Raw genomic sequence first — 23,307 nt, forward strand, 5'->3', positions numbered from 1 at the left:
GCCCCAGCTTCTGGCAGCGAATGCAAGAATGTGGGGGCGCAGTCTGTGCAGAGATTGGGGCTGGTGTCTTGCCTGACCAGGTTGCACCCACTGAGAACTGAGTGGGCACGAGGCACTGCTGACAGATGGCCTCTTCACTGGGGCTTATGCTGCAGAAAGCTTGGCTCTGCCATACTGCTTTCTCAGAAACTCTCCAGGTGGGATTGACGTGTGTTCCTTATCCCAATGTGCCAGTGAGAGGGGCCTCTGGCTGTGCAAGCTGATCAGTGGCCAGGGAGCTCACTGAGTCCTGGCTGTACAGCTGTGGTGGTATGCCTGGGCTGGGTCCCAGGCAGAGTGTGCCTGGATGTGGGGAAACAGCCAGAGTCAGCTGTGGCATATGATGCTGGGGAGCCAGCACACCAGACAGGGGCAGGGCTTTGTGCTGCTATAGCCCTGCACTGTGGCTCTGCCCCTGCAGCGCTGGCTCATCGCTCTCTCCCTCTCTGTCTCTCCTCTTGTTCTGTTTTCTCAAACATGCCACCTAGTGCTGCCAGGTGCGGGCACTCCTGTGGGTCACTTCTTTTCACCTTTCTCCTCTGAGCTCATCCTGGCCTCTCCTTCTCTCATCTTCCACTGCCTGTCTCCACTGTCTCCACCTCAGCTAAGCCCTCTGGGAGCCGCATCCTGCTCCAGTGACTGCATGTCATCAGGGACTACCCTTCTAACAGCTGTCATGCTTGCCGGCAGCCATCCCAGGCCTTCTCCTACTGCACAGTCCCGTGCTCCTTCCCTCGCTGGCACTGCACTGCATGCCCCAGGCCAGGCACCTGGGTGCCCATGGGTGAGGTGCCCTTTCTGTGCCAGCGGTCCCAGCTGTACCCTGTGCCTTGGCTGTGACTGGCATTCCCTGGCTGCCAGGGGAGCAGAACAGGTTCACTGCTGATCTCCAGGGGTGGAAAAAATGGCTCAAAGCATGGGTGGGAGTGCCTGGCTTGGTTGTAGTTCATATGGATGTGCCTGAGCTGTGCGTATGGCCCTGGGCGATGAGACATAACAATTGCTTGTAGCCCTGGAGACACCAGCAGGGTTGTAGGGCCCTGGCTGCCCTCTGCAGGGCCTTGGGGTTGCATGGCATGTTCCAGGGCCATCCTTCTCTGCTCATGGTACTTCCAACCTGCTCCTCTGTGCTGTGGAGAGTGTTTGGCTTTGAGAGTTGGTGCCTGCCAGACTTGGCTACTTGAACTCCAGGCTAACTGTCAGCCAGCTGATGCTGGATGGGGGCTGTGGGCAGGGACCAGGGGTCTGATGGAGCAGGGTAGCAAAGAGGACACTGTGTCCTGCAGTGTGGATGGACCATCGTGTGAACACCAGGCCGGTCCTCCTCACAGGAAGGAGGCAGTCCCAGGACCTGCCCAAACCAGCCCCAGGACTTGAAGGGAGGCATGGCAGCATTTGCAGGGACTAGTGAAAGCAGCCGCTGCTGTGAGCACAGCCCTGCTCAGCCTGGCCACAGAGGGCTGTGGCATGACCATTGCTGTCCTTGGGGCAGTCATCCTCCCAGAAGCTGTTTCCCTTTTTCCCTACTGTGCTTGTGCGTGCGTGAGATGGCTGCTGGACATGATGCCTCTGTCTGCCCATATAGGTTACGCTTCACTGCAGGACGAGCTGCTGTCCCCTGCCTCCCTGCATTACACACTGCCATCCCCGCTGCGTGCCGACCAGTACTGGAATGAGGTGGCCATCATGGATGCTATCCCCATGGCTGCCACTGAGCAGGATGCCCTGATGGAGATGTCCGACATGCAGGTGTGGTCCTCGGGGCTCACCCCCTCGCTGGTGACTGCTGAGGACTCCTCTCTGGAGTGCAGCAAGGCTGAGGACTCGGACGCCACAAGCGAAGGCCGGTTCCCAGGGCAACTTCTAGCAGATGCTCATGGCCCAGACCACATGGGCTCTATGGACCTGGTTGAGGATGACACAGTGGACTCAGATGCCATGAATGGCCTGATTGACCTTCTAGAGCAGGAGGAGGGGCACAGGCCAGAGGGGAAGATGCCATCTGGTGATCATCAACCAGGGACTGGGGAGCAGGACCCGGAGAGTGAAGTCTCTTTTGTTTCAGTTCAGCAGAAGGTGCAAGCCAGGATCATGACATCACCTACCTTTAGCCATGCTGTGGAGAAGAGTGCAGACAGGTACTGCAGCCTGGGGCACCAGGGTGACTGTGGTAGGGGAGCACAACTGCTTTGCCAGCTACTGCCCTGTGCTGGGCCAGCTGCAATAATCTCCCTGCTTTGCTTGCTTCCCTGCTGGTCTCCAGCTCTGGAGCCCAGGCACGTGCAGTACATGGAACAATGGTTGGGCCAAGTGCCTCACACCTTTCTGGCAGTGCTCTGGAGGGCTCCCTGCAGAGCACCCGGAAGGGACCCCAGTCAGCCAGGCCCTGCATGTAGGCTGTACTCAGCAAAGCTAACCCTAACCTGGGCTGCCTCCTCACACATTCCCAGTGGCACTGGACCCTTGGGGTCCCTGGCAGCACCCAGAAATGCTCCACAGCATTAGACCACATTAGAGCTAGACCACACTAGACCGTGAGAGCAGAGCATGCTCTTGCCTCAGACCCTGGCAGCCAAGCCTTGAGGCTGTGGGATGGGCAGGGAGTATGGCATAGAGGTGGCCTGTGCCTTTTGTGCATCTGTGTATTTTGTGCTGCTTCTGCCAGGCGCCCAGCAGTGCCGTGAGCTGGGGAGTGGAGCCAGCGCCTGTGGGGTTCAGGCTGCGCCGGTGTGCCTGCCGGAGCTCGGCTGGTGCTCAGGGTGCAGCACTCCATGCAAAGCTGACTGCCTCTCTCTCTCTGTCTCTCTCTCCCTATCCCTGTCCCTCTCTGGTGCCCAGGCTGAGGGACTGGAATGCAGAAGGCTCCTTTATCTCCTGCCTACAGGACCTGACAGCGGGCTCCTGGCAGGAGGGAGTCACCCGAAGGCTGCTCCCAACGCACACCACAGCCTCCGGGGCACAGGGCCAGGAGCAAGAGCAGGTCCTGATGCCAGCCATGGAGCTGATGCGGATCAGCTCTGCAGAAGACAGCGATTGGCAGCCTCAGCACCCCACAAGCGGCTGGCAGGAGGAGGCCGACAGCCGCTTCTTTGGGCAGGTGAGGGTAGGAGCAGGGGACTCAGCCCCGCAGGAAGTGGTGACCCTATGGAAAGCCTTTTTCTGGAGCCTGCTGCAAGGCCAGTCAGGCAGACCAGGTGCTAGCTCCTCAACTCTTCTGGCATACTTCCTGCCCCTTGGGGTGCCTCTCAGCCCGGAATAGCCTGCTGTGGTTGATACCTGAGCTCTTGCTCTCCATTTATAACCCAGTCACCCTCACAGACTTGTTCCTTATTGAGTAGCTGCCCTGACTGCCAGCCCAACAGCATGCTGGAGCCAGAAATAGAGTTGGACTAGGGGCCAGGCTGGGTGGTGGGTTGATGCCACGGTCACACGGAGCCAGCAGGTACAATGTGAGGAGGGCAAGCACCTTTCCCCAAGCAGGGCACGCACAGCTATCCCGGCAGCACGGCCACGCTTGGAGGTGGCTGTTTAGCTCTGCCATGTGCGTTCCCTAAGTCACGTGTGGTTCCAATGACACCCCAAAGCCCTGGCTTTTGCCCAGGGCTTCATTTGTCCTGTGATAGAGGACAGTAGGCTCCCCCCCCACCGCAGTCTGGAGGACAGGCTGTTGGGCAAACTGACAGAGAAGAGGGACAGAGCGGCCCTGCTTACTGCCTGGCCGGGGCAGTCCTGGCCACATGACTCGGAGCGGAGCTGTCACTGCAAAGGACGCCCCACCTGCCCGCTCCCTTCTCGCCGCCCACAGCCGGCAGAGCCGCGGCAGCTGAGGTGGCGGCGGCTCCCGCAGAGCCGGGCGCTGCGCGGGCAGGCCGCGGGCCCGCGGGGCCCGGCCCCGGCGGGCGGCACGGCTGCGGTCTGACAGCGGGCTCCGGCCCGCGCCACACCTGCAGCTGTGCGGCGCAGGCAGGATGTGGGCTTTCCTGGCCCAGTTGCTGATCGCTCTGGTGCTTCTGGCCTTCTTCCTGGTCAGCTGCCAGAACGTCATGCACATCGTCAGGGGCTCTGTCCGCTTCCTGCTCAAACACGCCCATCGTGAGCTGGACAAGGAGCTCGGGGAGAGCCAGGGGCTGGCGGATGACGAGGAGGCTCTCTCCGCCAGAGTCGTCCGCCGGCGCGTCCTCCTGAAGGTAACAGCGGGGGAGCTGAGAGACCAGCCGCAGGGCAGATGCAGAGGAAAGCAGTGAAGGGACAGGGTAGGGTGGGAGACGGAGGCTGTGGGGTGCGTGTCAGGTGTACCGTTCTACCTGCTAAACAGCTCCCCTCGCCGCCCTCACATGCCCTGGTCTCCCTCCTGTTCCTGCAGGGGAATGAAGCCCTTCATCTCCCTGGAGAGCAGGTGACTGAGGAACAGTTCACAGACGATCAAGGCAATATCATCACCAAGAAGGTGAGTGATCAGCGGCAAGATATGGGCAAGGGCATGCCGCAGCCTTTCTCTTCTCCCCTCCAGCCCCGCAGCCCGGGGCCCATGTAGGGCAGTCGCGTCCCGCTGTCTTCGGTTACAGTCACGGCACTTCTCCAGCTCATGCGACAGAGGCTGCACACCACGTGCAGTTTAGGACCGGACTGGGTGAGGAGGGAGTCATGGTGCCCTGGGGCTAGCTGTGACACCCAGCTGTGTCGGTCTCCACAGATTATCCGCAAGGTGGTGCGTCAGCTGGGCCCTGGTGACATGGGTGACAGGCAGGAACAGGAGGAGCTGATTCTGGAGGGTTCCCTACAGGAGCCCCAAGACCTGGAGGCTGAGGATGATCACTTCATGAAATACTCCATCTTGCACCGGGATGGTCTGGGCACCAAGGTACAGTGTGGTTCATAGCCCTGCCTTGCAGGCAGCCTGCCTGGGCCAGCACCCAGGACCCTCAGGACTTCTGCAGGACTCTCAGGCTCTGGGACGATGTCACCCTCTATCCTTTCTTCTGCCCTGCACTCCTCTCCTGTTTCCCCTCTAAGACTTCCAGGGGCAAATCTTGCCCACTGCACCAGTCTTCTTTGCTTGGTGTTTTCTGCCTGCCAACTGACTCTACCTTTCCCTCTCCTGTCCTCTTCTCTATGTCTGTCTGTTCACCTGGGTGATGTCCTGCTTCCTGCCCCTTCCTCAGGAGGAGGTGCGAGTGCGTGTCCCGAAACCAGAGGTCTCTGGGGGCAGGATGGGAGCTCAGATAGTGAAACGAGCCAGCCTGAAAAGGGGGAAGCAGTGACCCCTCAAATGGCCTCTTTTGAGGTAACCCTACCTTTGCTCTTCTTTCTGTTCTGGCTCTCCATACTGCTGCCTGCACTGAGCTGCTGGTCATGCACATTCTCCTGGGGAAAGTGTGCTGGGGCTGTGCCCAGCTCTTGGCCTGCAGAGAGGGTTTGCAGCAAAAGACTGAGGGTGGGCAGCAGTGTGCCCCTGCTGATCACCTGCTCCTGGGTGCTGTGGGCACAGGGTGCCCTGGTCTGCAGCAGTGCTGCAGCCAGCTGTGTGCACAGCACCCCACTGCAGCCACAGTGACAAGGGCTGCTGCTGCAGTGACAGCATCCTGGGTGCTCAGGGTGGTGGTCCCCAGTGACAGGGTCACAGAATTGTTACTCCTGGTTACGCTGGGCTGCAGACAGAGGGATGGACTTTGTCCAAAGCCACTCCAGGGACTAGATTGCATTTGCATGGGGTTTTAGCAGAACTACTCCCTTCATGAATGAGCACTAACTGTGCAGCCTTGTGGCAGATGAGACCAGCCCTTGGAGCTGGTGCCTTAGTGTCCCCCTTCCCAAGGGGCACAGCTGGGCACTGGCAGAGTTGTGGGTCAGATGAAGGGTGTCCCAGTTCTGTGGGACTGTGGCCTACTGCCTCTGCTCACAGCACTGTTCTGGGAGATGTCGCTGCTGCATCTGCCAACCATGTAGAGGAAAGCATTGAGCTCCTCTGAAGCCAGGATGGGGGCAGGCCTTGGCAGAGTGCTGCTGGGGAATGTTGGGGCAGTAGGGATGCAGGAGCGGTGGGTGCAGGAATGTGACACTTGTAGGGGCTGACAACAGGGCACCCGTCTTTGACCTAGTGTATTTCTTCCATTGATCCCCATTGAGATCAGAATGACCCCTTAAGTCTTGTGCATTTCCTGATGCTCCTGCCTTCCCTGTAGAGTGAGACTAGACCGGGTTAAAGGCAGGGTGCTTGGCACAGCACACTTGAGCCTAGCTGCATCATTTTTCTCCGCACAGTCCCTGCTGGTCTGGCAGTGCAGCACTGGGGGAAGGTGTTGCATGTGTGCTCCCCAGCTGCCTGACACTACCTCCTGGTAGGAGGCTGATGAGCAGGAGCAGTTGGTCCTCTAGCCTCTGCTAGAGTACATGCATGACTCGCTCTGTCCTTCCTCTCCCTTCTCTCTCCACTATGTTAGTTGGCTCTCTGTGGGTGTATGAAAGTCAAGAGGCTTATGCTTGTTCATGTTCATGCAGACTCTGTCCCCCTCTGCCTGCTCCACTCCCCAGACAGTCCCTGGCTCTGCTTCTTTCTGGGGCACTGCTCCTGTTGCTTTGCTTTTGCAGTTTTCCATGGTGTGAAAGTGGCATAGGGTGTGCACTGGGGAAGGTTTTCCTCGCTGCTGGGAGAGTGGGGTGCAGTCAGTCACCTAGCTGAGGTGGGGGGCTCAAGGCTGGCCTCCTCCATCCCAGAACCCAGAGCAGCCGTCCCAGCTCCTTCCCAGTGCCATGCTGAAGTTGGTGCAGTTCAGCTGCTGGTTACTGCTCTCCGCAGATGGGGCACCACCGTCAATATCATTGATGCCATTGCTCCTAATTCCAGGCCTGCCACTTAGTAGTGCTCTGTCACTGTCTCTCTGACACCCCCCAAAACTTGTCTTATGGTTGCTTGGCAGCATGGGTGCATGTGGGACAAGCACAGTGTACACAAGGGACTTCCCAGCCATGTGCCTGGCTGCCCCCAACATTCATCCCTGAGTACCTGGTAACCCCATAACGGTGTCTCTCTGTATCTCTCCAGGATCACACCTCGACACCTAACCACTGAATTTCACACACGTTCTGACACATACCTGTGAAGAGAGGAGAGCAGAGAGTGGAGGGGAGCAGGGCTGGCTGTACATGTTTCTATAGGCTAATGGCATGACTTCTGTATGAGACATACTTACCGTCCTATCCGCATGACTGACTGACTGCAAGACGCATGAGCTACAGTACTTAAAACTGATGAGGGGCCTCCATCCCTGCCCTGCTGCTGCCAGGAGCCCAGAGACAGCACCACACACCAGGAGCATGCTCTCAGCTCCTTTGGGAGGCAAGAGCTGGAGTAGAAGAAAACGAGAGGGAAGGAGATTCCACCTCCGTGTCACTGTGTGTGTAGATGGATCCCCACGTCTGTGCTCCAGCTGCAAGAGGAAAGCTGGGACAGCATGGTGCTGCTCACCACGGAAGGAGAGGTGCTTGGCCCCCCTGCAGATGCCTGTGCTCTGCCTCTGCTGGACTTGCTTCTCATCCCTCCCTGTGAGTGTTGGGTTTTGGGGAGGACAGCAGTGGCCAGAGGGTGCAAGGGGAGGCTGCAGGGAGCACAGCTGCCCTGGGCAGAGGGACTGGTGCAGGGCTACCCTTCCTCTCCCCAGCACATGCAAAGTCTCCCACCAGGGCAGAGCTCTGGGCTGAGCACTGAGCTCGTTGCTTATGTTGAAAGTGTAAACTGTACAGCAATCAGCCTTGTGTATATGAACCAATAAATACTATGCAAACCCCTAGGGACACTCTAGCAGTATGTACAAAGCACTAACAGCTCTGCTCTCAAATACCTCTTCAGGCTGCAGGATGGGCAAAGCCTTTGGAATATATGAGCAGCTCTGGTGAATGGAGCAGGAAGGCTACAGGAGTGGGAGGGCAGCAGCCCACCCCTGTCCTGTGCCCCTCTGCCTGAGCCTGGCCCCTTCCTGGTCTGAAGAGGAGGGGCTAGAGGTGCAGTCCCATGGTCCAGCCCCAGTTTGTGTTGGCTCCAGCTGGGCTGAAGCTATAGGCCTGCATTGAGGTGCTTGGGGCCCAGGGAGGATATGCAGTGAGAGAGAGAGCAGGGGTTGCTTGTGCCACACATGGGGTTGTGCCTAGCTCTACTCAGCACAATATCTGCTCAGGAGATGAGCCAGGATGAGCTAGCAATAGCCAACAGCCACGCAATAGGCACCCCAGGCGAGGGCTTAGCAGGGACCCTGGCCTCCCTGCAAGGGGGGTTTATAGCCTTGGATGCTGACCCCCCCGGGACCAATCCCAGAGACATGGGGGCTGCTGCCCTGGTGGCTGTGTTTTCTCCAGGTGGAATCTGCTGTGGCAGCAGCCTGAGCCCTGGGGGCTGGGGCAGCCTCAGACCAGCTGCTCTAGCAGGAGAGCAGCACTGGGCAGAGCTGCCCAGGCCACTCAGGGTCAGGCAGTAGATTGAACCTGTTGTAATACTTGACCCCAGGAGCGCAGGGTGCAGGTAGTGGCACTTGGTCCCAGGTCCCTGACCCTGTCCCTTACCTAACTTATGTGGGGACCTGGCCTTTGTAGCACAGTGATGTGGGGACCCCCTGCTCTTTCTCCTGGAAGTGGCCATGGACCTGCTTTGCAGAGTCCGAGTTTGTTCTCTGTGGCCAGGTGCAGAACAAGTGCACCTCCAGCTTCAGGGCGTGTGCTGGTGGCCTTGGCAGGGCAGCCCTGCCTTTCAGTGGGTGCACATCTGCTGGGCGAGCCCCTGGCTGCCTTGCGGCTGAGAAGAGGCCTCGCTGCAGAGAAGCGACTGACCCAGCTTAGCCTTGGAGAGCAAAGCAGTCCCCTCCCCACCCCAAAGTTGAGCCATATAGGCACAGACTCTCCATCCATCACCCTTGCTGCGTACAATAACCTCCCTAGACCCACTGCAACAGCTGACTCCGTAGCATCACCCTAGAGTTGTGTGTGGGTCCAGTGCTTTGGCCTTGTGTATGCCATAGGGAATGTGCTGTGCTGCAACCGTGCCAGGCACCTGCAGTGACATTGCTTCGCGCTCAGATTGCTTGTAGGGCTGGTAGGAGGAGGCTGCACCCAACATTGAGCCTAGAGAATGCTGCAGTCTGCACACTAGAAGCTTTTTAGAAGTTTTAAAAATTACTTTTATTTTCTTTTTTTAATTGTTATGGAAACAAGCCTTTTGGATCTCCCTGTCTTAGGCCCTGATGTATAGATCATTTCCCTGTACACCAGCTATCAGATTATGAATTAATAAATAAATCAACACAGTGTCTCGTGTCTGCTTTTCCAAAGGTGGGGAAGATGGAGACCCCGGGGAGGGGGCGGCCGTGGGAGTGGCGTCTTCTTGTGCTCTGCCATTCCTGAGGGAGTTGAAGGGAGCAGGAACGTGCGCACCCCCGACGGGCTGCGGGGGCCTCCCCCGGGGTGGGCCAGAGGGGAAGCGTCCGTGCAGCCGGTGCCAGTGGTACCCCCACGGCTGCGGGCGCTCTCCCGGGGACAGCGGCGCTACTGAGGCCCCGCCGAGAGCACCGGCCCGACCGGCGCTGTCCAGCGTCCGCGCCGCCCCGCGCTCCGGCGCTGTATCCCGTCCCTTCGCATCCCATCCCATCTTCGTGTCGTGTCGTGTCGTGTCGTGTCGTCTCCCGTCCCGTCCCGTCCCGTCCCGTCCCGTCCCGTCCCGTCCCGTCCCGTCCCGTCCCTCCCGCCGCCGCCGGTGCTCAAAGCGCAATTTGTCTGGGCCGGACCAATCGCGCGCTGCCGCTGAGACGCAGCCAATGGCGGCCGCGGCCGCCGAGTCCCGGCCAATAGGCGCCCGGCGCGCAGCGCCCCGGCCAATGGGTGCGCGCTATTCTAATGGCCCTCGTCTTTATCAGAGAAATGTTGGCGCTGCCCGAGCCCAAGTTGAGGGTCCGGGGCCGGAGGCGCTGCGAGGTCACCGGGCGCTTCCCGGGCTGCCCGCGGCCCCGGCCCCCGCCGGGATCGCAGTGCCGGCCGGGCGCCCACGGGCCAAGGCGGACTCTGGGGCTCTGTAGCCCCCAGGCCATTGGTAATGGGCCGGCCATCGCACCTCCGGGGTTCCGGGCTCTGAGGGTCGCCTCGGTGCTAGAGCCATGGATGCCAACCTGCCAGGCACCTTTCTGCTCAACGGCCCCTCGCTGGGCCCCTTTCCCGAGGCCAAGGCGCCTGTTTGCCAGTACTCGGTGCAGAGCTCCTTCTACAAGCTGGGACCCCCCGGACTGGGTGCCCAGCTGGCTGCTGGCACTCCCCACGGCATCTCCGACATCCTGGGCCGGCCAGCGGCGACGCCGAGCAGCAGTCTCCTCCCTGGCTACCCTCACGCGGGCGGATTTAACGGACTGAGCTCCCCGGGCGTCTATTACGGGCCCCAGGTGGGAGCCCTCCCCAAGGCTGGTGGCGACTACCTGCCGCGGGGACGGAGCAGCTGGGCGGAGGCGGCCCCGGAGTGGCGGGGCGGCCGGCAGTGCGGCGGCCGTAAGTACGGTGGACTCGGAGCGGCTCGGTGGTGGGTGGTTGGGGGCCGCAGGTGTCGGGCACCTTGCGGAGTCTTGACCCATCGCACTAGGGCAAGGGCATGGGGCGGGCTGTGTCTTCTCCATTGCCCTGCACGAGGCACAGCTGGTTGGCCGGCAGGCTGACCCAGGACAGTGGGAAAGACCGCAGCGGCAGAGCTGCTGGACCTCAAACTGTGACAGGACTTTTGGCTCAGGGGCAGGAGCAGCTCTAATGGCAGATACCATATTCTTTGCCCCCAGGCAGCCACAGCTGGCAAGGACAGGCAGAGTGCTCTGACTCACAAGATCTCCCTGTCTCTCAGGCAGTCTCACTGTGGGTCAGTGCCTGGTTCAGTTCACGGCAGAGACAGGCAGGATGGCCAGCCCCAGAGCCCCGGGCTGGCAGCGCTGCCTTCCTGGTGGAGAGCTGTCAGGGAAATTGCAGAGCACGTTGCTGCTGTCCCAGAGGGTAGGTGGGATGGGTGCATCCACTGTCCCATGGGAAGCCCCCGGAGACTCTGTGCAGCTGCTCAGAACCTGCAGCTCTGGTCCCCTTCACCCCTTTGCAGGTGATGATTTTGGAGCAGATGAGTTAGGCAGTTTGGCCGGTCTGCTCCTGGCACAGTTCCGAGCCAATGACCAGCTCTGCCTGTCTTCTCTCATGCCGCCTGCAAGGTGTGGGGCGTGCGGACAGTGCTGCATGGCTCTGGGGTCAAGCACTGTTGATAGTGACCCTTACCGTCTCACCACAACCATTTAGCACTGTCCTTGATCAGCCTAGCCTAACTCTGGCTCTGTAGGACGTGCACACTGGGCAGCTCAGCCCGCCTGGGATGGCGCTGAAGCCCTGAAGCAGGAATACAGTTTTAATTTGGAGGGGAGCAGGTGTGGAGGGACCCTTTGGTCACTGAGGGCTGGTGAGCGTGGACGAGGGGAGAGCTGTCCAGGGTCGTGGGCTGCCAAGAGCTCACCCACTTCTCTATTCCTCTCCTGTAGCCCCTGCTCACTTAGCTGACAGCGTCCACAAGAAGAAACACACGCGCCCAACCTTCACGGGACACCAGATCTTTGCTCTGGAGAAGACTTTTGAGCAGACCAAGTACCTGGCGGGTCCAGAAAGAGCACGGCTGGCCTATTCTCTTGGCATGACTGAGTCTCAGGTGAAGGTGAGTTGGTCCCTGTGTGGCATGGGGTGCACAGCGTGTTGGCTGCTAACTGAGCTGGGCCCATGGTGCAACAGGTTTGGTTCCAGAACCGACGGACCAAATGGAGGAAGAAGAGTGCCCTGGAGCCCTCCTCATCCTCGCAGCGGGCGGGGGGCTCTGGCGGAGAGCGGGCGGCCTCTGAGACCGAGGACGATGAGTACAACAAGCCCCTGGACCCAGACTCAGATGACGAGAAGATCCGGCTGCTGCTGAGGAAGCACCGTGCAGCCTTCTCAATGCTGGGCTTGGGCACGCACAGCGGCTGAGCGCCCGCACAGCCTGCTCCTCTGGGCCAGCCACCTGCATCCTGCTGGGGGCTGACTCCCGTCAGCAGCAGGTGCCTGGCTGTTGGGATGGGGTGGCTGACAGCTGGATGGGGAGCGCGGCTTGCAGGGCTGGGAGCAGCACTTGCGGTAGTGTCAGGTGCAGCCGTGTTGTCGGCATTGATGAAATAAAGGTCCCAGTCAAGTCCCAGCACTTGTTTCGTGGGTTGAGGGTCGCCTTGTGAGGCTGGCCCAGAGAAGGGTTGGGGCTAGGATGTATGGGGCAGGGTCTGCATGCCAAGCAGGGGAAGAGTCCATGCTGTGGTCCTGTGTGTGGGGCAGGAAGTGCCCTGGAGCTTTTCCCAGGGTTTTCTCTAGTTTGGGCGTGTACCAGCAGCAAGAGCTGCTGGTTCAAAAGTCACTCATTGGGGCCTCTTATTGGAAGCTCTTAGCAGCAAATAAATATCATTTATCTTAACAGTGTGAGTGAGAGCCCATTCACCTGTCGGGGCTGCAGGATTGATGTGGCATCAATAGCCCCAGTGTGTTTGCCTGCCAACCTGTTGGGTCCCCCCCTGCTCTGTGCTGCACCCCGGTGCAATGGGGGCTGCACATACAGACGTGTGCGTGCACATGAGTCTGCACACCCCCTGTTCTGGCTCCCCCATGGCTCACCAGTGGCATGCCAGCTGTGGGTGCTGTGCGGGGCCAGCTGTCCTTACCTGCTAAGGACGCCAAAGGAGCTCCAGCTGGCACACACACTGAAGGCCAGGCAAGCTTGGCAGTTGTTCAGCCAAGAGCCAACTGTGTGCCAGCCAGGTGTGAGCAAACACGTGGGCTGTGTCTTGGAAGGAAATCGATAGCAGATAAGGTGCTGCCGGCCTATCAGGCACTGATTAGCAGCGTGGCACAGGCACGGAAGGGGGTAGGAATGGGGCTGGTTGAAGGGGTGCCCTTCCCTGCAGCTGCAGGCAGTGCCTGCAACAGGCTGGTGCCCGAGTCCGTGCCTGGGACAGCTGAAGCTCCTGAACCACTGGGACCTTGCAGTGGCCCTGAGCACCTGCCTTGCGTAGGGCTGCAGATCATCACCGTACAACCTGCCAAGGCCCACCCTTGGCTTAAAGCCCCCTCCAGTCTCTCACTGGGCTGTGGGCACTTTGTGAGGAGACCTGGCTGCTCAGTGCCACTTTTCCAGCACTTAGGGGACCGCTGTCCCCGCATAGGTCCCTGTCCAGCCCCTGCAGTGAGCAAGGGGATTGTAATGCTCCCCCCTCAGCCATGCAACCCCTCCACTGCCTCCATAGGACAGATGCTGGGCCAGGCCAGGGCTAATGGACCCTTTGCAAGGACGTGGGATGGCAGGTCCCGTGGAAGCATGGTGCACGGGGCTGGTGGCAGGGCCGGAAGAGACACATCACTGTCTGGAGAGAGCCAGCGCCCAGCGGGAGCAGCTTCCACATGGTGGGAGAAGTGAGGGGCTGCTGGTGGGATATTTTTTTAACATTTTCTAAGCTGCCCAGCTTGGCTGACAATTTTTAATGTACTAACTGCCTGGTCCAGTGAGCTGATTAATTGGTGCTGTGGAGATCAATACAAAACAGAAAATTAAAACAATTTTAAAGTGATTAAGTAGTTTAACACCTGTCTGATGCCACGTCAGGGCTGGGAGACAAATAAAGCAGGTGGCAAAGGGCCTGCTGTAGCCAGGGAGAGTGACAAATGGCTGCTGCAGCCTGGCTGCCCTCTGCATCCCCACACTGAGACAGGACCCCAAGCAGTGCCGATCCATGCAGGCCCCCAGCCTGGCAGCCAGGAATGATCCCCTCTCCTCCCTATGCTGCCCACGGTGGCTCCCGCTTTCCCACTGGCTGCTTGATGCTGCGGCAGAGCGGTGCCCCATCAGTGTTGGGGTCTCGACAGGATTAGTCAGCAGTGAGCACCAGCTCTGCCCACCCTGTGCCTGGTGCCAGGCAGCCTCAGGCTGTGTGGGCAGAGCCAGGAGCCAGCTGTGCCGGGGGCGCGAGCACAGGCAGGCCGGCCTGGCAGGCAGATGGATAGCAGCTCCGCTTCAATTCTGCATCCCTTTTCTCCCAGACAAACCCCGTCGGATTTTCATAAATCAAAGCGCCACACTGTTTAATAAAAATTTATTGACTTACAAGTGATTATTTATCAAAAGGCCATTAATAGCAGCTCCGGGAATGATGTGCTACTGGGTGGTGCGTGGAGACTAATAGCAAATCAATGCCAGCATCTGGGCAGAATGCATATGAGGGCTCCTGGCCCCAGTGGGGTACACGGCTGCTGCAGCCGGAGCCAGCAGCCCCTACCCCATGGGCCGCCCAGTGCTCCCCCCCTGGTTATTTATCGCTTACAAATGAAATGATCGATACTTTTAATCTAGAGCTAAATTTATTAACTTTCTCATCGGAGAGAGACATATTGACTGGGGGCATGGGGTGGGAGAGCCAAGGAAAGATAGATGTGTGCCTCCTAACCTGTCCAGCCAGCTCCTTGCCTGCTGTGGAGCATCCTGAACGCTGCTGGGGATGGTCCCTGAGCACAGTGGCTGGACTTCCCACAGAGCTGAGGGTTCTGCACATCACCACGGCACCAGGGATAGGGAACCCAGCTGCAGGCAGGAGACTTGTGGGCACATGCAGCTGGGTCCAAGCATCTGAGGACATGGCAAGAGGGTGGGGGAGGCCTGTGGCCTTCAGCAGTGCCCGAAGGGAATGTGGGTCCCACTCACAGAGAGAAGAGCCCTGGGGGCACAGCCCTTGACAGGGCTCAGAAGCAGCTGCTGAACAGGGAGAAGTGAACAAGAGCCTGGAGACGCAGGGATCAGCAGGCAGTGATGTCCACGACGTAGCAGTTGTGTCCCCAGCTGCAGCTGGGCACAAGGGGAAGGGCCATCCACAGCACCCAGCGAGAATGGCACTGCCTCAGCAACCCATGGCTCACTGTGGCTCCCTCCAGGGCTCGCCAGGCCCTGCATGGTGCAGGGGTCTTCATCCAAATGACCCCTGAGCGCGCAGCCAGAGCAGCAAATTTCCATCAGGCAAATAAAAAAAAAAAGAAGTGCAAGGAAATTCAGATTTAAGGTCACTTACACAAACAGCTGTCCTCACCTGACATAGCAGATGCCCTCCCCAACAAACACTTGAGGTACAAAGGAAGGCACTTAGGTAATTGCCTTCTCCAGAACTCTAGAAAATGCAAACAAGCTTCAGCAGGTAGCAGTGAAACAGCCCTTGCTCGTAAGAGCAGAAAACCCAGTGTAAGTGCTCAAGTTTGTAGGAATGTAAGGAAAATGGGGAAGTACATGGGACGAATGCTCAAATGCAAGCTGTATTACTGAATAATTGACTTGCAGAGCAGAAAGGGGCACCATCTCCAGCACCAGATTTCAGTTTTCTTGCAACAAGTTGATACGATCCATGTGTGTGCATGACAAGGTGAGACGTTTCCCTCAGGAGACATTTGAAAACGGATTTGCTGCCCTAGCCATGAAGTCTTGGGCACACCCTAGGCTCTGCTATAGCATGTACAGGTTCCTCAAGAGCCCCACCTGCCACTCCAGTGACACCTGGCAGCCCCAGTGGGCAGAGGGAGGTTTCCAAGGAGTATGATCCTTACTGCATCAGGAGCAGCAAAGAGGCTGTTACTGACACACTGTAGAAGCAACAGTCTGGGTCAAGCTGACAGGAAGGTGGCAAAAGAAAAAGATTTCTCCTGGAAGAGGATCTGGAAATGGCCTGAGAGGCCACATTCTGCTCCTAAGGGGTTTATGCCTCACACACGAGGGGCACAGGCTCATGAGGATCCCCCTGGTTGTCAAGGCAGCCCATTTCAGCACAGCTCACCAGCCACTGAGCTGTGGGAGCCCTGTGACTGACACACATGCACATCACACCAGTCCTTCCCTGGGGCTGGACACACCAGATGGAAGCATATGACACCATAAGAGTTTCATTTAATACTGCCCCTGCAAGGGGCTTCACTGTAACAGTAACAAGAAGGCATCTTTGCCATCAGCTGCCAAAGGCCTAAAGACTCCAGGCAGCAATAGTGCCTCCGGGAAACAACAGCCGGAGGATGAAAGAGCAAGTCCAAGCAGCGCTGGAGTAGCCCAAGTCCAAAGATTCAGAGTTGCTCCAGACAAGCCCTGGTTGGTGCTGGAGGCAGGGGCCTTTGGCCAGCCCCACTGGCAGTGCTGGAGGCAGCAGACTCAGGAGCGGCTCCGGTCCTCATGGCTGCCCACAATCATTTTGCTGTAGAGTTTCTGTTGCTCCTCTTTGAACGCGTCTTTCACCTTCTCCCTTTTCAGCCCTCCATCCCTGGGGAGAGAGTCATATCAGAGAGGCTGCAGGCGGCACCATCTTTCTATCTTTGTCTGGGACTGCTCAGGGTAAGACAGAATTCCAGTGAGTGCTGACAGCTGCCCCTGTACCGCATGCTGCCAGGACACACTGCAGACCACCCGTCCCCAAAGGACAATGCTTTCTTACCCGGTTCTGTCAGGAGCTGCCCCCATGGCCCTGCACTGTGCTCAAAACAGCAATTCTGCCAGGAACATGAGTTACTCTAGTACCCCTACAGGAGACTGCCTGCCTGCCTCCTGGGCTCTGAGACCTCAGTGCCTGGGAAAGCAAGTTCCCAAGCTCAACACACCTTGCTGAGTAGAAACAAGTCAAACCCAGGGCATGCCAATGCAAGCTACAATCACAGAATGAAGCCCTGATGTCCAGCATATAGAAGAAGCAAAGACTTTGGTCCCTACTACAGAAGAACATTCCTCCAGAGGCCTGCTCTACCCTAAGCAAGAAACAAATGGAACTCTACAGCCCATGAGCAGATGCCAGGACCAGAACAAGGAATTCTGGCACTAGGAAGAGAAAAGCCTGCTTGCACTCACCAGAGCAGATCCACAAGGCCCCCCTGCCTGGCAATGGCTGACTTCACTCGGTTGGCAAACTGCACCGCGTCCTCTTCAGGCTGTGGCAAAGTAAGACTGTTCAGCAGGAGCAAAGGGCCAAATAGGAAAGTGATCAGATGGGCTGGGTTCACCTTACCTGCCTGGTCATTGGGGGCAAGTACCAGACACTGCAGACAATGGCCCAGCTGGTCATCATCCTGAGGAGGTAGGTCACCATGCCGTATTTGCTGCTGTTCCAAAAGGCATCTCCAAACTGTGGGTCATACTACAAAGGGAGAAGAGTTCATGGAAGTCAGGCAGTGGCTGTACCCTCTCTGAGGCTCCAACTTCCACCCCAAACTGAGCTACAGGTCAGCTCTCCCAGAGCACTACATGGAGTGACCTCAGCTTTCCTGTGCTCCCAGAACAGGCTGGCCTGGTCTGCCAAGACAGAGATACAGAGGGACAGACAGACTTGTGCCCTAAGAACGTTGCCTTGTCATACCTTGATGGCTACAGGGTAAACTGTGGCTCCAATTTCAAAGCTCCCCTTTTTGAACATCATCACAGATGTGTTGTTGATGCATGTTCCTGTAAGAAGCAAGCACAATCTTAACTTTCCTCTGCAAATCAGTCCAGAAGTCTAAGCTACAGGCTTAAGGGCAGGCCCACAGGAACCCAGTAACTCTCCTCTGACTCTCAGTCCAAGCCCTGTTCTCTGTGTGCACAGAATGGGTCACTGGGACATCATGTGTGACTCCTGCATTCTGGGCTCACTCAGCTCTAAAGACACAATGTCCCCTTTGTCTCAGTGGAGAGTCTCAAGCCCTTGGCTGTGTAAGAAGGAAAGGAACAGAAATGTGGTGCTATCTCAAGGTACCTTCTCCACCTGGTGCTTCTCTGGCCTTGTTGCACTCACCTTCTGGAAAAATAAGAATGGGCAGTTTGCTTTTGTCCTGGACATGTTCTGTAAGCCTAAACAGAAGAGTGTCAAAATAAGCAGAAGGGACAGATGCTCTCAGTAGCAATCCACACAGCAGCAGTCCTTAACCTGCAGTCACCGGGGACTATCAGGGTGCCAACAACAGGGGCACAACCTCCCAGCACTTACGAGGCCATGCAGCGTCCTCATCCAAGGGAGGTGAGCAGCCCTCTACCTCCCCCAACCTTCAGACCCACCCCTGCAGCCAGCGACTGTCACACCTTCTGGCGACGAGGTGACGATCTTTGACCTCAGAACGTTCGAACCAGACATGGGGACAAGCTTTCACCATGGCCCTCTGTATCACACCCATGAGCCCTCCATGGATCTGACCCACCTGAACAGGGCAAGAAGACACAAGTTACAAGACTTGGGCACACCAGAAAGTCAAGGCACTGCCCAGTTTCACAGCCAAACTGAGGTTCATCTTCCTACTCCTACCCTGGAAAGGGTAAGAGGAAAAGGTTCCTTACCATTGCATAGTAGCCATCACTGGCCAGGATGATCACATCAATGGGGGAGGTGTGGTTGGCCACACAGATGCCTCCGTTCCGGGGCCTGTTTTCTCTAGACACAGAACAAAGGTAGAGGTGAAGAAAGAAGAAGAAAGCACGAGACCTGCATAATGCCCGGCATGGAGCACCTCCTGGGCAGGGGCAGCCTGGCGCAGCCAGGCCTTACCGGTCGTGGTAGGTGATGATGGCTGTGAGGGCACGCACGCAGATCCGGTAACACATCAGGTGGACGTGTTTGCTCAGGAAGTCCTTACACCTGCAGCCCAGGACAGAGACCAGTCCGACACTATCCCCTCTAACAGTGCCACTCAGCCCAGTTGCCCCAGGCTGTGACATCCAGCCAAGCCTTCACATCTCTGCTACAGAAACACAGCATGTACTGAGCTTTGCCATCAGCTTATGATCACTGATTTCTAACTCATGAGAATAAAATTTTGGCCTTTGCTCTTTTCTTTTATTACTCCTTTTAGAGGCCAGGGCTGAGTGCTCTGCCACCGGCTTAGTGCTCACATCTAGGCCCTTTGTTGAAAATTACAGGGCGTCCCTCCCTGAAAGACACCTGCTGTGTCTGCAGGTGGTAGAACAGAAAGCTTTGCAGGGAAATTTCAGGATTATCAAGTCTCAAACTACATGGAGTGCTCCCCATCTGCTCCTCCCTAGAAGATGAACTCACCTTCCATTTGGCAAATATCCCACCACTGTGGTACCAGTCACCAACAAGCTGATGCCAGTAAACGCCAGGGCTATCCTGCAGAAAGAGGGAAACTACATGCTAGCAAAACCAGGCCATCAGCACCTTCTTGGCAGGCAGGTCTCTGCACCAGCACTCACCTGAGGGGCAGAAGGAAGCAGTAGCGGATGAGCACACCAAGTCCCCAGAGCACAGTGAGGCGCAGGCTGATATACTGGAAGTTGTAGTTGGTTCTGCTGAGCAGGTTCCAGGACTCCAGCTCTTCAGCTGAGAACCTCTTGGTCACTTCATCATCCATGATGGTCTCGATGCCTTTGCGGCAGAAATAGAAGATATCTGAGAGCTCAAACTCAGGGGTGTCCAGGGCTTTGCCACTGCCACTCCGGCGGATCTCCTTGATCTCCTCCTCCAGTGATGTTGGCTCCTTTGCAATGATACCTGCAGCACACCATAGGCAGCTCTGGGCAAAGTGTGACTTGGCCGCTCAAAGAGAGACAAAAGCCAAGGCCCTTCCTCACCCACCCTCCTCAGGGTCCCCTTCCTTTCTCCAGTCCAGACAGGCATAAACCAGTCCGCCCCATTCTCTAGAAATTAAGCACTCCTGGGGTGCTTCCCTGCCCTTCCTAGTGAAACAGAGCTCTCTAGAACTCCCTCCTACATGGAAAGGATTTCCCAGCAGACCTCAGCTGCTCAGAGACACATTTACCCCACCTCCCCAAAAGAATTTTGAACCCCATGTACCCATGCAGGGCAGGATCTCACCATTGACATAGGGCTTGTACAACGGATGGTTCTTCTCCTTGGCACCACGCTCTATTCTCAGTGTTGCCCACTGCAAGACACACAGGACAACCAAGATTTGCAAGGCCTATAGCTCCACACCACTGCCCATTTTAGAGCTGACTTTCAGGAAGGACTATAGCTCAGGGGAGAAGATGAGGCTGAAGCAGGAGGCTTCCATACAGAACTGAAAGAGTGAGTAATGAACCCAACTGATCCGAGGTGGAAGCAGAGACTGGCCTGGGAACAAGGAGTGCCAGAGGGAAGAAGAGTGCTCAGTGGTGAGATGGCACAGTAAGATTTTCTGCAGTTTCCATGACCTCTCAGCTCTGTTGCACCTTGCACGTGGTTGTCACTGCACAGCTTCTGGCTGAGCTGTGCATCCTGCTGGGGTGTCTGCACCACAGTGTAGGAAGCTGGTCAGGGGACCAGTGCTACTTTTCAACCCTTGCTTCTTCTAAATTCAAAGCGCAGACTGTGTTTTCAGGTTGCTGCTGATGGAAACGTCAGGCTGATGATGGGATGGGATCCTTGCCCCTCTGATTCAGCTAATGGCTGCTGCCGCTGCTCAGCTCAGCAATCTGCCCAAAACAGCAGCAGCAAGCACCCTCAGACAGCTGGTTGCCAAATCCTGTGCCAGGACTACTTGTTCTCTCAGCTAATTTTCAAGGGCACCAGCACAAACTGCAGGCTGTATTTCTGTGCAGTTTTCCTGCCTGCCCTCCAAATAACCTTCACAGCCTGTAATTCATATAGGTCCGGAAGGAAAAACTTCTGAAGGAGGAGAACTTGTGTACAGTGTGCTTATCTGTGAAGAGGGGAAGTGGCTGGGAACTCTGGCATCCTGACCTCAGCCCATACCAGATCAGGAGGCAGCAATGAGGGAATGCTGAATGCACATGGAGTGTCCTGTTCACCTTGCAGCTACCTCTGCCAGCAGCTAGAACGCCATGACTGCAGAAGATTGCCTAGATAGCGCTATCCCAGAAGCCAGGAGAGGAGCTCTGACCTCGCAGGAGCTAAGCAGCCTATGGAGCCCATGGAGAAAGCAGTGCTTGCAAGCCCAGCACATCTCCATCCTGACTGCGGCAGCAGCAAACCCAGCCTCCCACCTGAGAGGCACCAGGCAGGTGCCCTCCCTCCCCCCCAACACAGGTGTGCTGCTGCCAGCCAGGCCCTGCAGCTCGGGCTGTGTCCCACAAGCTTCCAGACTCTGCCACACTCCCATGTGCTGCCCCTGTGGGTTCCCAACATTAGCCTCGAGTGCTGGGAAAATATTCTGAGTAAACAGTAGCCCTCCAAAATACAATTCTGAATGGTCACATTTAATGAGTGAATTTTCCACCAAATCAGTGACCAGTTGTGCATGAATGCTCCTCTATCCCATCACTAAGATTGTTTAATTAAAGCTGAAATGGACTTCCAAGTCTTTTCAGAAAAATAGTTTCAAACACCAATATAGGTGCTGAGAGTAAATATTCCTGAATTGAAGGCAGGGGAAAAAACCTGAAAACATTGTGAAAAGTCCCATTTAAAACCTTTTTTTCTGCCCACTTTAGTCAGTAAATTTGTAGTCAGGTCTTTGGATATCTGTGTAAATGACACCCCTCAAGGAGCCCAGGGTCTTCCAGATTATAGTCCAGGCTTTTGGGAGGACTCGAGAGTTTAAAGAGCTGAACACTCTGAGCTCCAGGGCCATGTTCCCAAGCCAGAGAGTACATGGACACTCTGGGGACAATTGGTCCCATTCAAACAGCAGGAGCTATACCACACATCCTTTAGCACGTGAACTCCTTATTTAAGAGCCTAAAAACTCCCTAGCAAACACTTTGCCTTTCACCTGGGCCACCAGGGTAGGGTGGTATAGGCTTTACCTACTACTCTTAGTAGATAAAAAATTCTGGCCTGGTCAGGAACTTGCTTCAAGAGGTGTTGGCTCAGAGACAGCCCATAAAATTAGTCCACCAAAGGCAGGCAAGGGAACAGCATGACAACAAGCTGGAAAATTCCACTTGGCCTCTCTGTGCCAAGAGGGTCGGCAAGGGCTGCTGGTTGTCCTCCAAGGCGGCAGGTCCAGACACGGCTCAGCAGGTGACAATCCAGGGCAGAAGCATGTTGAGAGCTCCGGGCTCTGGCCACAGACCACTCAGGGCTTGCAGCACACAGTCCTGCCTTACCTCTGCTTTTACTTCATCCAAATGTGTCCCGGAGGAGCAATCTGATGGCTGCAGCCTGGTCCCTCCCCATCGCACCTGACATCAAGCTGTAGCAGCACTCTGCCTTGCCTGGGACACGAACCCCTCCAAGCCACCCCTCAGATCCTGCTGTACTCCTGCCGAGGCTTGCTAGACTATTGCTTTACTTGAAGGCTTACTAGATTAATTACAGGGAAAAAACAGCCCACAAACAGAAGTCTTGTAAACTGCATTTGGCTGAGATGAGTCAAAAAGGTCAACTGGCAGCAGCACAACATCCACAGCCCAACCTTCCACTCCAGTCACCCACAATGCCCTCCTGACGTGAAAGCCTCTCTTCCTATCATGACCATGCTTGGACAAACCTCTGCAAACACACAGAGAACATTCTGAAAACATGACTTACCTGAAAAATCTTTAATAAAGTTTTCATGTAAACCTTGCGGATGCCAAAGGAGACTCCAAAAATTGCTGGCACGATGATGAAAACCAGAAGCAGAGTGAAGAGGACAGTAATGGAAATCCCCAAAAGATTAACCACTAGGCTGTCAAAGGGGAGCAGGAGGAACATGGTGAAGGGCCCAGGCAAGGCTGGTGCCCTGCAGCCAGACAGAAGGGCGGCTCGCAGCAATGAACCAGTCCTCCTGTTACTCAGCAACAGTCTCACACATGCACAGAGTCTGCAGCGTGCTCAGAGACCCCATTCCAAAGTTCACATCCTTTGGGGGCTCTGAGAGAGGGAATGAGACAGAATCAGGGAAAGCACTTGGGAAAACAAGCCAAGAGCCTGCCAGGAGCTCGGGTGAGTTCAGACGGTGCAGGCCAAAGAGCTCAGAGCAGACGGCGCACACACACTGGTTTGTCCATGGGCAGGTGGTGGGCACGGCAGCAACACGACTGCAGGAATGGATCCCCTCCCAGGCTGCCACTGAGCAAGTCCTGGCGTGGGGCAGCTTGTGGAGAATCTGGCAGCAGAATCCCCTCCTGGCTGCTGAGAGCATGCAGAGTCTTTTCAGAGGGACAAGGTGGAGTCCATCCCTGAGCCTGCATTGGAGGAGATCGAGGGAGTTGGCACTCAAAGGAGCCTACCGTACGTGGAGCTATTATTGTTCTCCCCACGAGGACATGCGCACCCGCACGGGTCCTTGTGTGACGCCTGGAACAAGTTTAATTCTGGAGGCCCC

General features: G+C 56.8%; 3 protein-coding genes across 8 annotated transcripts in view; 2 read left to right on the forward strand and 1 right to left on the reverse strand.

Moving 5' to 3' along the window:
- The window catches only part of ANK1 (ankyrin 1), a 52,904-nt gene extending 43,574 nt beyond the window's left edge, over positions 1 to 9,330 (forward strand). For 2 of the 6 annotated variants that reach the window (XM_066206349.1, XM_066206351.1), the window contains exons 39-44: positions 1,625 to 2,177; positions 2,878 to 3,136; positions 4,403 to 4,486; positions 4,733 to 4,900; positions 5,202 to 5,323; positions 7,082 to 9,330. In XM_066206349.1, the coding sequence (XP_066062446.1) occupies positions 1,625 to 2,177; positions 2,878 to 3,136; positions 4,403 to 4,486; positions 4,733 to 4,900; positions 5,202 to 5,300 (1,163 nt within the window). In that variant the 3' untranslated portion in view covers positions 5,301 to 5,323; positions 7,082 to 9,330. The other 4 variants (XM_066206350.1, XM_066206355.1, XM_066206352.1 and 1 more) reach the window with 4 other exon arrangements.
- A 645-nt stretch (positions 9,331 to 9,975) lies between these two features.
- On the forward strand, positions 9,976 to 12,253 carry NKX6-3 (NK6 homeobox 3). Its single transcript, XM_066206068.1, has 3 exons — positions 9,976 to 10,554; positions 11,571 to 11,740; positions 11,815 to 12,253. The coding sequence occupies exons 1-3, from the start codon at positions 10,173 to 10,175 to the stop codon at positions 12,043 to 12,045; spliced, it is 783 nt and encodes a 260-aa protein (XP_066062165.1). The 5' UTR covers positions 9,976 to 10,172; the 3' UTR covers positions 12,046 to 12,253.
- Positions 12,254 to 15,998: 3,745 nt separating this feature from the next.
- Positions 15,999 to 22,695, reverse strand: GPAT4 (glycerol-3-phosphate acyltransferase 4). Its single transcript, XM_066206066.1, has 12 exons — positions 22,530 to 22,695; positions 19,911 to 19,980; positions 19,289 to 19,586; positions 19,131 to 19,205; positions 18,624 to 18,713; positions 18,416 to 18,509; positions 18,164 to 18,279; positions 17,880 to 17,935; positions 17,466 to 17,551; positions 17,118 to 17,246; positions 16,961 to 17,040; positions 15,999 to 16,382 (listed from the first exon to the last, which is right to left on the reverse strand). The coding sequence occupies exons 1-12, from the start codon at positions 22,692 to 22,694 to the stop codon at positions 16,274 to 16,276; spliced, it is 1,368 nt and encodes a 455-aa protein (XP_066062163.1). The 5' UTR covers position 22,695; the 3' UTR covers positions 15,999 to 16,273.
- Between the last annotated feature and the right edge of the window lie 612 nt (positions 22,696 to 23,307).

This window comes from Chamaea fasciata, unplaced genomic scaffold (genome assembly GCF_029207755.1).
Source record: "Chamaea fasciata isolate MVZ Bird 193981 ecotype frontalis unplaced genomic scaffold, bChaFas1.0.hap1 SCAF_30, whole genome shotgun sequence".
In the NCBI taxonomy this organism is placed as follows: domain Eukaryota; kingdom Metazoa; phylum Chordata; class Aves; order Passeriformes; family Sylviidae; genus Chamaea; species Chamaea fasciata.